Source organism: Castor canadensis, chromosome 7 (genome assembly GCF_047511655.1).
Source record: "Castor canadensis chromosome 7, mCasCan1.hap1v2, whole genome shotgun sequence".
Taxonomy (NCBI): domain Eukaryota; kingdom Metazoa; phylum Chordata; class Mammalia; order Rodentia; family Castoridae; genus Castor; species Castor canadensis.
In genome coordinates this window covers 78732572-78750495 of record NC_133392.1, presented here as the reverse complement: position 1 = coordinate 78750495, position 17924 = coordinate 78732572, and the positions used below count along the sequence as shown (strand labels likewise).

Genomic DNA, 17924 nt, shown 5'->3' with positions numbered 1-17924 from the left:
AACTCAAGAGCCTCTTTCCTCAGCCTCCAGAGTCCTGGAAGTACAGGCATGCACTACCAGCCTGGCCCTTTTTTCTTCTCAATTACTGAAACAGTGATGCTCAAACTTCCAACTATGGTTATGAGGTTTTTAGTTCTTCTTATCTTTTATGAAGTATCTTGACAAGTATTTTTATTTAAAATTATATGCTTCACAAGATCTGGTTTCTGTTTTTATTGATTTTTTAAAATTTATACAACAGAGTTTATTGTGATGTTTCTGTACATGTATAGAAGGTACTTTGATCATGTTCACGGATTACTCTTTTTATCGGCCCTCCCCCTTTTTACCCTTCTTAATGTTTCATTTTTCTATTTTCATACACACAATAATATTCTTCAGTCATATCCCCCATCATCCTCCCCTTTCACCATTCCCCTCTTACTGTTTTTCCCTAAAATTGTCTCTTTTAGATTTATGCTCTTATTTTTGCTTTGTTTTGTTTTTCTAGCTCTAGGTTCCACATATGACAGAAAACATGTAGTATCTGCTTTTCTGAGTCTGGCTTATTTCACTTAACATGATGATCTCCAGTTCCATCCATTTCCCTGCAAATGACACAATTTCATCATTCTTTATGAATAAAAACTCTACTCTGTGTGTGTGTGTGTGTATATATATATATGTGTATATATATATATATCACATTTTCTTTATTCCTCAGTTGATGAACAACTAGGCTGATTCCATAGCTTAGCTATTGTGAACAGTACTGCTATAAACATGGGTGTGCAGGTGTCTCTATTGTTTGATGACTTACATAACTTTGGATATGTGTCCAGGGGTGGTACAGCAGGACCATGTGGTAATTGTCATTAGTTTTTTGAGGAACCTCCATACTGGTTTCGATAGCACCTGCACTAACTTACATACCCATCAGCATGTATGCAGGTTCCTTTTGCCTGCATCCTCTCCAGCATTCATTGTTTATTTTCTTGATGATAGCCAGTCTGACTTTTTTTGCAGTTGTAGGGATTGCACGCAGAGCCTCACCCATGCTAGGCAAGTGCTTTACCATTGAGCTGCACCCTAAACCCCAATTTTAAATGCATTTTAAAGTTCTGTTATTATGTACATATATATGTTACTATTATGCCTTCATTATTTTATTTTTTTGTCATTACAAATTGCCCTTCTTATCTTTATTTTTTCCGTTTATTCATATGTGCATACAATGTTTGGGCAATTTCCCCCTCTCGCCCTCCCTACCCCTCACCCCCTCCCTCTCCCCTCATCCCATCACTTTCAGGCAGAAACTGTTCTGCCCTTATCTTTAATTTTGTTGAAGAGAGAGTATAAACAACAATAAGAAGGATAAAGGGTTTTTGCTAGTTGAGATAAGCATACCTATACAAGGGAGATTCCTAGCATTGCTTCCATGTACAAATGTGTTACATTCTAAGTTGATTCTTCTCAAACTGACCTTTTCACTGGTTCCTTGTCCCCTTCTCCTATTGGCCTCTGTCACTTTAAGGTTTCTTCATTAGCTCCTCTGCATTGGCCCTCCTTATCTTTAAAAATCTACTTTGTTGTGAATTTTAATTTGTTGGCTGTAACTGTTATCACATAAGCTTTCTTTTGCTTGCTTTTTGCATTTTTTGAACTTTAGCCTATCTTATTCTTATAATCAACTCATAGTAAAATCTTCCTTATTACCGAATATTGTAATCTCTGCCTTTTAAATGCTTAACTTATTTATGCTTTATGCTGTTATTATAAAATTGGGTTTAACTGTATCATTTTGGTGTTTGTTTCTGTTTGTCCTTTCTGTTACATGTACATTTTTCATCCTTTCCTTTTTTCCCCCACTCAGCATATCTCATGTGATATTCATTATCAACAGTGTCATTTCACATTCGTGCTAAAGTGGGTATCAGGACATCTTGTTCATACATTCCTTTGGAGAGACTTTGCAGTGACAATTAGATTTCTGCCACCTGTAATTTTATTTCTCCTAATTTCTCTCAATTTTCTGTAGCAGAAATTCTGAAGGCATCTTAACTACTCAATTCCTTGTTCCTCTTTCTGTGATCCTTCATCTTCAGGTTTTGATGCTGAAATCAGTCTGACAAGCCAATGAACCAACAGGGACTTACACCGCAACCACAGACGTTTATATGTTCTCCTCATAGTGAGAACTAGAATTGGAGAGATTTCTGTTCATATAAAGAGAATATTCAACATTGAAAACCATGGTGTTTTGTCATTTTTAGTAATCCATTGGTATCATGACAGTTATATGTTTGCATGTGTTATTCACAATTCAGTACAATGGCCATGCCTCTCATGTACCTGAATCAATATGATGTTCTGTTCTTTTTTTGGTGGTGATGGTAATGGGACTTGAACTCAGGACCTTGTACTTGCCAAGCAGGCACTCTACCACTGGAGCCATGCCTCCAGCCCAATTTGAGGTTCTTAACGTTATGAATTTCTTTGCTCCTGCACTTACCCAGAGAAAATCCTGGAAGCCACAGCTTCCTGGGTTGGAAATTTAACATACATCAAACAATTTGTCTGTATCTGTTTCTTCATTAAAATTTTTTGAATCTTATCAATTTGAAACTAATGCAAAGAAGATTTGTGATCATATTTTCATCTTAATATAAAGGACACTATTAGAGATTTCAGATCAGATTATTGGATAAATTAGCCATTATTCTAAGAATAAACAAGTGGAACCTGAAACAAATAATATGTTTATAAACCTATATGGAAAATTTATGTAGAAATTACACATATAAATTTGCATACTTATAAATACATATATATATACATATATATATATATTCAGAAATAAAAAAAAGTTGAGTTAGGTCAAAGGTAAGGGTGCATTCCTCCTCTGAAAGGTTGTGATTCTATTTCTGCAACTTCAGCCTGGACAGAGCCTCCCTCAGAGCCTGGTGCACCTGCTTGTTGCGCAGGGTGTAGATGACAGGGTTCAGCAGGGGCGTCACCACCGTGTTCACAAGCGTGGCCTCTCTGTTGGAGTCCAGCCTGCTCCTTTGCCTTGGTTTCACATATATAAAGACACAGCTGCCATACATCAGAGAGAGGACGATGAGGTGAGACGAGCAGGTGGAAAAAGCTTTCTGCCGCTCCTTGGCTGATGGGAGACGCGTGATAGTGACTGCTATATTGCTGTATGCAATGATGGTGATGATGAGAGATGACAAAATGATAAGTGAAGTGAAACCAAAGGCCATCATTTCAGTAGATCTGGTGTCAGAACAAGAGAGATGGATCAGAGCACCAATATCACAGAAGAAGTGAGGGATGACATGGGGGCCACAAAATGATAACTGGGAAAGCATTATAACTGGAATCACCATGAAGAAGAATCCCAAAACTGAGCAGACAGTGACCAGGAGGAAACACACTCTCAGGTTCATGATGGTGGGGTAGTGCAGAGGTTTGCAAATGGCCAGGTACCGATCCAGGGATAACACAGCCATAAGGAAAAAAATTGTTGCCCCCAGGAAAAGAAAAACAAAGCTTTGTGTGAAGCAGGCAGCAAAGGATATTTTTTGCCTTCCTGACAGAAAGATAAACAGCAATTTAGGAATGACAGTTGATATAAAACAGCATTCCAAAAAAGAGAAACTGGTGAGCAAAAAGTACATAGGAGTGTGCAGGCGATGGTCAACCCAAGTGATGGTGATTATGAGTGTGCTTCCCGTGATGGAGGCCAAGTACGCAAGCAGGTGCACCAGCAATAGGACGCTCCCCAGGTGCTGGACAGCAGGAAAGCCCTCCAGGATGAATTCCTGGACTGCTGTCCTATTCCTTGATTCCTCCCTCACCAGCTTTTCCATTCCTTCAATCTGTCATTGAGCTATTCTGCAGCATCATTACTGAAGAATGAAGAACTTTATTTCATTGAACATAAAAAACAACCCAGACATCACAATTGATCCAGCTTATTACTTTAAAACTTTATATTTAATATTTTTGCTCATTGTTAAGTAAAAACAAGTTAGTTATATCTACAACTATCTTTACATTATATTTACAATACTAGGTAAATAAGAACTGTGCACATAGCTACCCATCTTTATGAAGTAGGTCATCTTAATAGATTAGTCATTTTCCTATACAGTTCATTGACAAGTTGGAAAAAAAGCCCCTTTAATTAAACTTTTAAAAAGTTCTTTCAATTATATATTTCGTCATGGAACACATTTCTAGTATGACGGCACTTACACCAGGCAACAAGATGAATATTGCAAAATGAAAAGTATTACTTAAAAAATAAAAGTGCAGCTAAAAAGACACTTATAGTCATGGAAGTCTGTCAGCCCTCACAAAAAAATATTCAGTCATCATACCTTAGGGTTTGTTTCCATATTTGGAGGGCATAATATTATTAGTAGCAAAACTTCCTGTCATCCCAACGGCAGTCCTCAGGCAAGAATCATATTAGAGGAGCCACAAGCCAACTCTACCTGGATTCATGGAAACTCAGCTTGGGTTGTGTTGATCCACAGCCTGAGATGTATCAGGAAAAGAGAGTGCCTTCCCTTATTCCCATGCTAAGTTGTTAGTCAGGGGAGAAATTCTATCTTCTGGCCTTCCTGGTTCTAATGTTTAAGGTTGCCTACCAGTATATAGAAAGAGGGACTGCATGACTTGATTCCTGTGATTATTTTCTGGTTCATTCTCTCTCTTATTATCTACCTAAGTAGAAAAAATTCTCTTTCTCCTTTTAGGTCCATAAAATTCTCTTATGTGAGCCAATGTCTTTATGATCCAGTAATGTTCATCTTGAATCTTTCAGCTAGCTATCTGATTTAGCCAAACCAATAAGCCCACTCTTTTCCGTGTGTGAGATCAGTTTCAGGAGAATCAGATTGCTTCAGTTTACAAGGAACAAATGACTTTATCCAGTCACATGAGGCCACACACTCACCCACAGGCAGCTTGTAGCAACCAAAGCTCTGTCCTCTGCTTTTTCACTCTTCCAAAACTTCAAGATGTTGGTCTGAGCAGCTAAAATCTAGGTAAATAAACTCTTCCATTTGAGATGCCCTTAATTTCTCCCAGAGAAAGTTTCAATACATCTCATGTCTGCTAATTGTCCTTCTTCACTGAATTTCCTTTCCAAATCTAGTATAAACCAAAGTGATGTCTCAGTGGAAATCTTGCCTGATGAAATCCTGGGAAAGAAAGAACAGCACACCTTTCCTCAGTGTTCTCCTGGAACTTCTAACTGAACTCCCTTGGAATTCCAAAAAAACTTTCATACCTTCCTTGCATCTCCAGGTCCCCCACACTTGATCCTGATCCTGCTCCTGCTTTTCTGCCCCAGCAGCAGCAGGAGGACCTATTTCTGGGCAAACACTGCAGATCAGGACAGGAGACAGCAGGTTCCTCACTCAACCAGGCCCTTTGTTCATAGATATTGTTCCTTTACAATGTATTCCAGAGCACTAGGTTTGCCACACATCTCCCCAACACCTTCCTAGACAGGAGGATACATACGTTACTGGAAACAAAAGTGAGAGTGATATGAATTTGCCCCAATATATGTTTTGTGACACCAATCAGGATCCACAGGACCAGTGAATTGCACCAAAACACAACAGGCATCATTAAAAGATCAAAAAAGCCATGGAGACCAATGTCCCTCTAGGGCCCCAGGTGGTTGCTAATTCAGCACTTCTGGAAATAATAACAATAAAGTTGTCAATAAACAACATAGTCTTTCATTTATATGAAGATACAATAATATGACTCCTAAATGTCTGAGTTGTCCTCCATGAAAACTTCTAAAAGTAGAGTACATGTAACACCCCCTCCCAGGATTTATAGTCCTGAACTGCATTGTGTTGCTAAGATGGGTTGACAAGTCAAGTGGGAACTGGCTTCCTAACAGGGAGAAATGAGGTGGAGCTACCATTTACTCTGCCAAAGCAATATCAGAGAAACTCAGGTAAATCATAAGGTTTAAGTAAGAGCTAGAGTTTCATGATACACAAAAGGTCCACTTTTAGTTGAAAATCGCTTGTCATACCAAGAATAAGGAAACTCTCTACTTGAGTTTTAAAAGAAAATTAATAAGGGTGAGGACATGGCTCAAGTGGTAGAGCACTTGCCTATCAAGAGCAAGCCCCAAGTTCAAACCCTAGTACCATAAATGAAAGATAACTAATAGACAAGCATCAAGATGACAGATATTGGAACTCCCTGGCAGAGTTTAAAGCAGTCATCATTAAAGTGCCTCAATGAATACAAACATATGGGAGCAACATTTTAAAACTAGAAAGTCTCAGTATTATATATAGAGAGAATATATAGTGTTTCAGCCAGAAGAACTAAATAAAAATGTTGGAACTGAAATTTTAAAACTCAATTCATGGGCTAAAAAGCAGAAAAGAGAGGAAATCAATAAATCAGATAGTAGGGCAATAGGAAATGTCCAATCTGAGCAATAGAAAGAAAACAGACTTTTAGAAGTCAATAGAGCCTCAAGGACTTGTGGGATGACAACACAACATCTAGCATCACACTGAAGCCTGAAAAAAGGAGACGCAGGGCAGAGCTGTTCTCAAATTTAGAAATGACAGAACTTATAGATTCAAGAAGTTGGATCAACCTCAAATAGAACAAATTCAAAAAATCCCATGCAACACACATTGTAACCAAAAACAAAGAAAAGCATTGAAAGTAGCAAATGAGAAACAACACATTACCTATCCAAAAAAAATTCATGTGACTGGATTTCTCACCAATAGAATATAGGCCAGAAAGAAGCTGCACAATGTCTTCCAAGCAATGAAGAAAAGAAGTGTCAGTTTATAGAATTCAATGTGCCAATCCCCACATATAGTGAAAATATGATTCAGGAATAAAGAGGAAATGAAACATTCTCAGGTGAAGGAAAGTAAAAATACATCACCAGCGTATCAATAATAAAAGAATGACAAAAGGAAGTTTTCAAAACAGAAAGGAAGTGATATCTATAGTCACTAAAAATGCTATTCAAGCAGGTATATTCAGAAGTACTACAGGTAAATCAAGATAGAAAAATTTTAAATGTTAAGATACCACACATGAAGGCTAGGAAACAAAAATAGAGATATGAAAACCAGGAAAATAGAAAAGAAAAAAAGACACCAAAAATTACATGTTTACATTAAATGTGAATGGTCTAGTTACACCAACTTAAAAGGCTGATAAAGTAGGTTTAAAAACATGGCACAACTCTGTAATAGCTACAAACACAGTAAGTATACAGACACAGGCAGTTTGAAAGTAAAAATGCACAAAAATATGTAAAGATGATGGATGTAGCTCTACATTGATAAGATCCTTTCTTCTCTCTGGTTTTTATTTATTTCTTATTCTTTTTTATTATAATATTGTTGTTGTATTGGGTACATTGTGGCATTTACAAAGGTTCTTACAATATTTCATAGTTGAATTCACCCCCACCATCATTCTCCTTTATCCCCTCCTTCCGTTCTTAGAATAATTTCAACAGATCTCATTTTCATACATGAGTACATAATATTTCTACCATATTCACTTTTCTACACCCTTTCCTTGTATCCTCTCCTCCACTGGTACCAATTTCCAGATAGGATCTGTTTTTCCTTCTTGTGCTCCATTTTTTATTAGGATCCTTTATGGAAATGTTCTATATCTGGCCTCTTTCAGTGTGGACATCCTGGGTGTGAAATGGTACTATAGTTTTAAAAGACACTGCTTTTGGGGGATATGGGATCATTATTAATGTAAACATACAAATACATATTTTATCTCAAAACAAATTTTTAATTCTAAAAATCGTGATAATAAATAATGTGTTCATAATATAATTTACTGCATTTTCTCCTACCTTTTCTCTTTTGTTTTTACTGGAATGAAGGTGAATTAGTTCTGCATAACTCATAATACTTAAGAGCCCAGAAACCATCGTCTTCTAATGTATAAGTCAGCATCTTTGACTTCTGACATAGCAACTTGAACTTTAATGGCATAAAACAAAAAGAGTCTTCATTACTTTTACTTCACATGATTCTAAGACTTGACTGTGCTGAGCTAGATGGTTTCCACTCAAGGTTTCCCATAAAGTTGCAGTCAATATTGGTTGGGGCTAGGGTCACTCAAAGCCTTCCTCACTCACACGTCTGATGCCTGGGCTAGAAAAAACACAAAAACAGGCTCTGCCAGCATCTCTTGATCTCTGTGCAGCTTCTCTAGGTGATCTCAGCATGGTGGCTTCTCAAGCAGCTTGACGTGGCTCCAAAGCAAATTCTCTCTCTCTCTCTCTCTCTCTCTCTCTCTCTCTCTCTCTCTCTCTCTCCCTCTCTCTCTCCCTTCCTCACTCCCTCCCTCTCTTATCTCTGTCTCCCTCTGTCCTTCCTTTTTCCCTCCTTCCCTCTCTTTCTCATAGCTTTTTTATCACTCTCTCTCCTATCTGCCAGAAAGCCTCAAATTGCTTTTATTCCCTCACACAATAATTCCCTATTTCCATTCATTCCTTTCGGGTTTGTCTGTGGAAAGGCAGGAGAGAGAGGAGGTAGCCCAAGGAGGGCTATTGTGCTACATTGGACGGCTGTCCCCAGTTCTTTGCTCCTTCCCTGTTGCAATCACGTAGCATGTCCCTTACCACGTGCCATGCCACTGCACTGCCTGTGCTGGAGTAGGCAGAATGTGATTACTGCCCACCCCACTGATGTGGGGGTTTGATGTGATGTGTTTGCTTTGGCCAGTGGAATGACAGTGGACTTGACAAAAATGGAGGCCCTAAATGGACTTTCTTGGTTTGGCTTGGCTACTGCACTATTCCATCAGCCATGAGAACATGCCCCTAGATGGCCACAAGTCCAGCCTGAGAAGACCTGTGGGTCAGACCTAAAGCTAACCTTCAACCAGAGCCATGCTCTTTTAATCCCCATGGAGCCTCCACGAGACCAAATGACCCACCCGTGAGTGTGGAAGAGACATGCTCATACATGCAAATTGCTGGGTGAGCATGGGTATACTTAGCCCCATTGGAGAGGGTACATATGCACCACCGTCCAAATACAATAATTAAAGAAACAAAAACATACCCAATAACTTTCTATATCCTTTCTACTTGTTGATGTTTTTCTTTGTAACTTTTTTTTTTTTTTTAGAAATTTTAAGTGGGAACAAAGTCATAGGTCCCCTTCACCAGCAGAGGGCATCTCTTACATATTCTATAACTAGCTGACATACCTAGCCCTCATTACAGCCAAACTTAGGACAGGATATAGGTCTCAAGATTGTCTCTTGAATCCAAATAAAGCAACAATATTTGACCTTTTTTGGTTTTTTTGGAGGGGTTGTTCTTAGACCTAGGGTTTTTTACTAAGATTTTAACATTAAGCCCAGAGGGCTATAAGGAGGAATGGTGGATGATGCATCTATTCTCTTGGGAGTCTCCCTTTTTGGAACTAAATTTTTGTTACCCATCTCTTAACCTCTGCTGTGTGTTTCCCTGGAAAAGTCTCCCCCCACTCCCACCGATATTGGAGGGTTTTTGCATTTTACCCATATCCTCTGGAAAATATTCAACTCTCCAGATTTGAGATATCTTATATCCTACCTAAAGTGCTTTCTCCATCTTTGACAACTCCCTCACAGGCTACTGGAGTTGTAAATTAGGAGTCAGCACTCACTTTGTATCTATGACAAGTCCCAGACACAACCACGCAGCCGCTGGGATGTCCCAACCTCCAAAGTAGTACTTCACCATCCTACCTTGGTCTGTGCATGGAGTTACCTGGTCACCACAGTGCTTGCTTGGGCCAGCCCTTTTTCCTCACATTGTCAAATGACTTTCAATTTCAAGTTTGCTGCTGGCCACAAAGATAGCTGATCCCCACAACAAGACAGTGGAACATGTCTCCCCAGAGAAGGGAGTCTCCGTGGTTCCCTGGGTGATATGAAAATACTGGATGGGTCCCCACATGGTTAGAAATAGATTTGAAATTTTGGGGTGTCACAAGAGAGATGACACAACCCAGAAGTCACTAGGCAAGGCAAATTTTACTTCTGCAGAAGGGTGTGCCATAGACAGAGTCAGTTAGCAAGCACAACAAGTGGGAAGTCCACTCAGTTTTTTAATCTCTAATGCAAGTCTGCCCCTCACCCTGATTGAATGGGTTTCAGTTCACAATCTTCATGACTGGCTAATTAGCAAAGGAGATATGTGGGGCAAAGGCAAGTCTTCCTCACCCTGATTGGACAGATTTGGGTTCACAATCTTCATGATTGGCTAATTTACAAGGGGCACACATGGGCCAAGGTGACCTTGAGACAGGGGGAATGAGAAAATTCCTCTAAGCAATAGTCAACTTAAGTGTTTTTAAGATAAGACATCTGGCCATGACAGGAAATTACTCAGTGAAGAAGAAAATGAAAACAGCCCTCTGGTCAAAGACAGGAGCTTAACCATAAAGTTAAGCATGTATTCAACATAGGCAACAATTTGGGAAAGTTAAGCTGACATCTGGAAAATGATAGTTACACTATACAGTAGCCCCTTTGACAGGAAAGACATAGTTTTAGTTGATTCTTACACTAAGGATCAAATCCAGGTCCACGTACATGCTAGGCAAACACTCAACCACTGACCTTCATTTTGTCATCATAGGCACAGTATCTGTTTAACTGGTTGCCAACTTCCTAAGAATAGAGATCAAGTCTCAAATTCCTGTTTTGCATATCTGCTTATCAATGTTCTCTTAAACTCTCAATACCTAAGTACTTTTTATACATCAAGTCCATTGTAAAATATAGAAAATTGTAAGAAATTAAGATTCAAAGCACAATAAACACTCTTCATGGCATGTTGAAAATTTATTAGTAATCATTTTGACAGTTTTCAAAGACATTTTATTGCAAAGTCTTCAAGACTACCAAAAGCTTCAACATGTTCTGGGAAGATCATCACTCGATCTGAGAGATAAATCTGGTCCGCAACCATCTATATGGCAAAGGCACAGTCAGCCACAAGTCATCAAACTGTGCAATTTCATGCCCTAAATCCATGTGCTTCTGATGAAGGATAATGAGAATACTGAAGAAGCAAAGGTAATTCATTCCTTCTAAATCAAAGATCTACTCTCAGCTTCCATCCAAAAGAGCGAACGTGTTTATATTCATCCCCAAATATACAGCTAAACATTCACTTCCTACTCTGTCAACATGACGAAGAAAATGGACTTCTCAGTACCACTTTCTAGCAGTACAGAACACAAGCTCAAGATCTGTCTCCATTTGACCTTGATTTGCCCTCCAGCTTTGTTCAGCAACAATGGAAGGATAGTGTTGCCTTCTGGAATGTTCTGATTACTGCTGAATCGTTTCAGTTGTTCCCACTCCAGGCCAATGAATTATGTCAGATCCTCAATATCTGAGAAGAAAGTCATGGATTACAGGCATTTTTCTCAGTTCATAGGTCAAATATTACACAGTGAAGCTGGAATTTATACATTCAAGGCAAAGTGTTGATTCTAAAACTTTGTTCCACTTTGAGTGTTTATGAGAAGAAAAAGGAAAAACAGAAATAGCAGCCTGCATTACAAACAAAAGCTATTTTTTACATTAAAGGGGATATTGAAGAAATAGTGATGTAAAATAGAATGAGCAGAAGTTTTCACAGGGACCTATGGTGCCACCCTCAGCAATTCTTCAACCTGACCATCTTCTAAATGCCCTGGGGCCAAACATCCTGCCTAATTCTTTCCAGGCACACATACCTAAACTCTAAGTGTGATTTCCAGATTGGTGCCTTGAATGATTTTGTTCCAGAAGTAAAGAAAGACGTTTTTATGCAGCTGTAAGTCTAAAGCAGAAGGAATATTTATCCTCCCCTAAAGAGCTCTGTTTCCCTGCCATCCAGCTACTATGTCACCTTGGGACCCAGCGATCACATCTGTGTTTGTCAGGCTTGTAGTCTCACACCCAACAACAATCTTCCACCAGCCAGTCTCGGGGCAAGAGAAGCCTGAGCTTCTCCATGCAGACTTTCTATGGAGTAGACGAGGTCAGCTTACTTACCTTCAATCCTAAAACTTGCTCAACATATCCCCCACAGAAAACCCACTACAACTGCAATCTCTAAGTACAAGAGCGTCTGGAAACACATATTCATTTCTCCCTCTTTTTTTCTTCTCTTTCTTTTTTAAATTTTTTTTTTAGTGGCACGGCAGAGCGGGGTGGGTGGGTGAAGTAAGGGCCTTGCACTTGTTTGGCAGGAGCTCTACCACTTGAATCATGTCGCCAGCATTTTTTAGCTTTAGTTATTTTTCAGTAGGGTCTTGGGTTAATAACGGAAGCTGTATAGACCATGATCCTCCTATCTATGGTCTCTTGAATATCTGGAATCACAGGAGTGGTCCACTATGCTCATCTTCTTGGTTGAGATGAAGTCTTGCTAACTTCTTTCCCAGGATAGCCTCAAGTCATAATCTTCCCAGTCATCCACTTCTGAATAGTTGGGATTACAGGCATGCACCACCACACCTGAGAAACATTTATCAATGAAGAAGTCTGAAGAAGGGGGAAAGCTTTCTCAGGGATGTTTTGACCTCCTTGTTTCTCAAAGTATAGATGAGGGGATTGAGAGTTGGGCTCACATGGAGTAAAGCATGCCGGTCAACTTGCTCTTCTCCGCACTATAGCTGGAGACAGGACTTAAGTAGGCATAGAACACAGCACTGTAATACATGCACACCACAATGAGATGGGAAGAGCAGGTGGAGAAGGCTTTCTGCTTCCCCTCTGAAGTCTGCATCTTCAGGATGCTGGAGATGATGAAGACATATGACACGATGGTCATCAGGAAGTTCAATATGCCATAAAAGGCATCGGCCAGGACAATCATGACACTGTTCACATAAGTAGAGCTACAGGAGAGAAGTAGCAGAGGAGGGACCTCACAGAAGAAATGAGTAATCACATTGGGGCCACAGAAGTTCAAGAGCATCATCAGCCCCGTATGGATGGCCGTGTTGAAGGCACAAAGCATCCACACTCCAGCAAGTAGCACACTGCAGAATGCCTTGCTCATCATGGTGCTGTAATGCAGGGGGTGGCAGATGGCTGCATATCGGTCATAGGCCATGACCGTGAGGAGCAGCAGCTGTGAGGATGCAGACCACGTGAGGAAGTAGAGCTGGGCCATGCAGCCTCCATAGGAGATGGGGTTCTTGTCTGACAGCAGACCCTTCAGTGCCTTGGGCATGATGGAGGAGGTGCAGATAATGTCCATAGTAGCCAAATTAAACAGGAAAAAGTACATGGGGGTGTGGAGCCCAGGGTTGAAGGTGATGGCCAGGATGATAAGGACATTACTTGTGAGGGCCACAGAGTAGAGGGAGAGGAAGCAGCTAAATAAGAGCAGCTGGTATTCTGGATGCTCTGAAAAGCCCTGCAAGATGAACTCTGTTACCAGCGTCTGGTTACTCACCGTCCTTGGGCAGAGAGGCATTTCTGGAACTATCAGGCGAATCTCTACCCACAGCTTCATGTGATTTCAGGGCTAGAAAGAGAGATGAAAAGTGTCTGAAGGAAGGCTACCACCACATTCCATCCTACCTGTCAACATGGCATGAACGATATTGTATAGTTGCACAGATTAAGATTCATAGATTAAGACAAACACACCAATATTCAGCACAAACGGCATGAGCGTTCAGTTCATAAAGAGTAAATACAAGTCATTATTAAATTCATGAAGTATTACACAGCATCATTTAATGAAATTCAAATTAAATCATTGATCCTCTCTTTTTAGCAGGACTACTGTTTAAACTCAGGGCTTTATCACCTGAGCCATGCCACCATCACTTTTTGTTTTAGTTTAGTTTGTTTTTTTTTCACCTGTGATCTCACATTTTTTCCTAGGGACAACTTTGGACCACAAGCCTCCTCTTTCTACTCCTCAACTAGCTGAGATTATTGACCTGTGCCCCTATGCCCACTTTGTTTTTTGACATAGGGTCTTGCTAACTTTTTGTCTAGGCTGGTTTCAAACCATGATCCTCCTTTATCTGCCTCCCAAGTAGCTAGGAATACAGGTGTAAGTCACCAGGCCTGACTAGCCATAATGAGCCACACTTTTATCATCAACGACTTCACAAAATTATAAGAAGAAGATATTGACTAGCATTCATATGAGTTGAAAGATAGAAGCTTTGGAAAATATGTGTACCTTTTGAGCCAAACCTTCCTTTCTGGAAATTTACCATAGAGAAATTCTTTAAAACATCAAGTTGTCAGAACAACACTAAATGACTGAAAATTTCAAAGCGAATTATACTCTTAAAGATGAGTTTATTGTGATGTATTGATAAAATGCTGTGTGCTTATCAAAACAGTGCTTGAGAAGCATTTTATGAATAATTTTTTAAATGGAGTGAAAAAATAAAAATGTGCACAAGATGACCTTATTTGGAGTTTAAAGAAGAAAAAGAATATTAGTGAATGTGTCTCCAGCAAAAACCACTGATGAGACCAAAGTTTGACCTTGGGGATGGATTAAAATTTATTTTAATTCCCTGTTTTTGCTAATGTGTGTCTTCTCATTTCTCTCTAGAATGGCCTTTCTGAAGGCAGATGTACAATATATATTAACAACTCTTCAGAGACTTAGTGCTGACAGTGATTGCTGTCAACTACTCTTCTTGGAGCTACATCCTCTCCAGCCTCTCTTCCCATGTACCTTAACCCTCAAAGCCAAAGCTCCAGCCACATCCAACTCTTCCAGCTGGCCAATGCACCTGGTCATACCAGGATTCTTGGCTTCATTCTTGTTCTCCCTCAACTAGGAACACCTTTCTTCTCATGAACCAACTGATCATCAGGCCTATCCTTGACAAACATCCCATCCCTGTGGAGAAAGAACCAGTCTATGCTTCTGTCCCTCAGGATTCTGTCCTAGGTGTCTGTCCTAACTGACGGACAGGATGTCTGTCCTAACTCACTTCTGTCCTAGGACCCATCACACATCACTGCTTCATCAAATTACCCAGTATCTCTCTCAGGTTTTATTTGCCAAAAGGATTGAATTGTTGTGCTACCTTGCTCCTGGGAAGACATGTAGATGGTACCAGTGTTTACTGACTCCATTCTAATGCAGCCTTGTTGCTCTGAGTCACAGCAATTTCATGTCCTCCTAGTCAAAGAACAACTTTTAGCTCCATGTGTCTCTGGACAGCCTTCTGGGCACCCAGCCCTACACCTGGCATGAAGATGTTTGGGGAAATAATGCTAGAGAATAATCTAGTACAAATAACAGCAGTGTGATTTCTATTCTCAAGACAATGTACTCCATGTTGTTTAAGCTAAGGTCATCAAGATACCTACCACATTTGCTTTTTCTCTTCTTTTCTACATTTATTCATTAAAAGGTTAAGAGTATGTTCATTTTTAATTAAAAATTCCATTTTCATCAAACTTCAAGAAACACATCTGCCATTAAAACATTAAGTCTTTCAAAGTCTGTCACCCTTCTGTAAAGCTAAAACTGCTCTTTGACGAGGAGGACATGAAATTTCTGTGACTCAGAGCAACAAGGCTGCATTACAATGGAGTCAGTAAACACTGGTACCATCTACATCCCAGGAGCAAGGGAGCAAGGTAGCAAAACAGTCCAATCCTTTTGATAAATAAAATAAACACAATATGCTTTAGTTGATTTCATTTTTCTTTGGGGCAAAAAAAGCTGCATAATTATTAACTTTACTCTTTTTGCGTTTGGAATCTGGGGAAATAATTGTAACTTTAGTTTTCTTTACCACAGCCCTTGAGGGGGTGATTCCTATTTGTCTCCAGGGGAGACTGAAAAACTGAAACTGAAAAGCTGAATTGGGCCAAAAAGGCACAGGACTGGCTTAGTCCTGTTGGTGTCCCCGTGCAAGTGTCTGCACTTCCCACTAGGAAGTGGCTCCTCAGCCATCATGGCCCACCCCACAGCACACACTGCAAACAAACCAGAGTCACACTGCCACCTGGTGGAGACGGGCACATCCATCCTCAACAGTCATAGGGCAGGGGAAATTGGGCACAAAGAGAACCTACCGTGCAGGAAGACTTAAACCAAATCTTTCTCTTAACTCAACTCCAAAGTCAGGATAGGAAAAAAATAAGTAAACGTTCAACATGGACTTGCACAGGTTCTGAGCACAGAAAGTTACAACAAACCCTTTCACATTTAGGAAACAAATTACCCCTCAGGTAAGGGACCCACATGCTGCGATTTCCAAGGAAGTGGACAGTCTCCCCATCTGATCAAGAATCAAGACTCCTTCTTGAGAACGACCCTGAAATCTCCACTAACTCAGCCAGTCAGGTCATCTTCTGTGCAGAGCAAACACCTTTCTCCCCAGAGGTTCCCAAGAGCATTGGCTTCAATTTTCACCAAGCCTCACAAGCTTATTACCAAGGATATGAAGAGAAAGAACAAGATTGTAAACAGCAATTGCCAAGTTTAAAAGCATGTTACAGTCAGAAAACACAATGGTTGCCCACATTTGAGGCATGGGATAATTATACAGTAGTTATCTTCTGTACTTATCAAACTTTTTAGTAGCTAAGATTTCTAGAGAATAAAATGCATCATGGATGATTTCCATCACTTTAGAAATACAGTATGTGCCCCCAGAATCCCTGAAATTTAAAAGCTCATTTCATTGAGTTTTTCCTAAAAATAAATTGAACTTTACAAGCAATACCGTTTTCTTTTAGTGAATTTTACCTTGGTTTCAATATTGTTCATAGTTTCACAAATGGTACTTAGTTAATAATGTAGAACTTGACTACTGCCATTAGTTTTATTTCTAGATGGTTTAGGTTTTTACAGACACCATATAATTAATCCAATGCCTCTCTAACATATATGAATGTAGATATACCTACTGCAAACAGAGTTCAAGGACAGAAAACTAAAAATGTGCACATGTGGAAATTTCAAATGTCCAACTTTAAATATGAAAGAAACTTTATTCAAGACCTCTTCCAATCTTTTTATCAGAAAGTCAGAAGTACATTTAAGTAACTACCTTCATAACACTGAGTATTTTTGACAAAGTTAGAATCTAGTCCTAAGACTTTGGGATTCCAGTCCAGAATTCTATGCTATGATATTCTGCCTCCTTAAATTAAACCCTATCCAAAGTCAAAGAAAAGCCACAAAAAGAGAAACATCAATCAGGAATTGATATGACTATGTTTATGGTTATGATATAGAATACAAATCCCAAACTCTCAGTCAGTGTGGGTATCCCATTTGCTCTATTATGTCATTTACAAACCAAGTAGTAATAATACCCAGGGAAGAATATTCTAATGTTAATGGCTCTAGTTTACAAAAAAAAAAAAAGCAGGTTCTTTGATACCCTTATGAAGTAAATGTTGTTATGAGCAGGACTTTACCCATTTCTTGTATCACCCAATGGAACAGACAATCCCCAGAACACTCATAATTACCTAGAAAACATTCTTTCAGCTGTGTGGAGCTAACACATTTCATGTATGGCCTTCCTCTGTCTCTGTCAGCCACCATTCAAATTGGGAACATGGTGACACTGAGTCAGCATGCAATCTATGACAAGATCAGTCTAGAGAGGTAAAGCTCTTCCTCCCTATTTAACATGGTCTTGCCAAGAATTTCTGAGTCATTTTTAGCAAACATTGTCCCTGTCCATGGGAGACACTTGGGAGAGATGTTCACAGCCATTACTCTATGTGGACCCTGAAGGAGCAATAAAATTAAGTCCCTCTTTGCAGAGGACTTGGTTGCCATTGGTATTCATACAAAGGCCAGTTCTGGCTTCAATTGAAGTGTGTGCAAACGGGTATAAGCCCCAGTGATAGGCAGGAGGACATACCCTCTGTCCCAGCTCAGG

General features: G+C 39.6%; 2 protein-coding genes across 2 annotated transcripts; both read right to left on the bottom strand.

Annotated features, from left to right (window-relative positions):
• Positions 1 to 2897: 2897 nt before the first annotated feature.
• LOC109675559 (olfactory receptor 6C74-like) lies at positions 2898 to 3854 on the bottom strand. The gene has a single exon (XM_020152238.1). It carries the CDS (start codon positions 3852 to 3854, stop codon positions 2898 to 2900), a length of 957 nt encoding a protein of 318 aa, XP_020007827.1.
• A 7105-nt stretch (positions 3855 to 10959) lies between these two features.
• Positions 10960 to 13546, bottom strand: LOC109675555 (olfactory receptor 13A1-like). The gene has a single exon (XM_020152235.2). It carries the CDS (start codon positions 13544 to 13546, stop codon positions 12650 to 12652), a length of 897 nt encoding a protein of 298 aa, XP_020007824.2. The 3' UTR covers positions 10960 to 12649.
• Positions 13547 to 17924: the final 4378 nt, after the last annotated feature.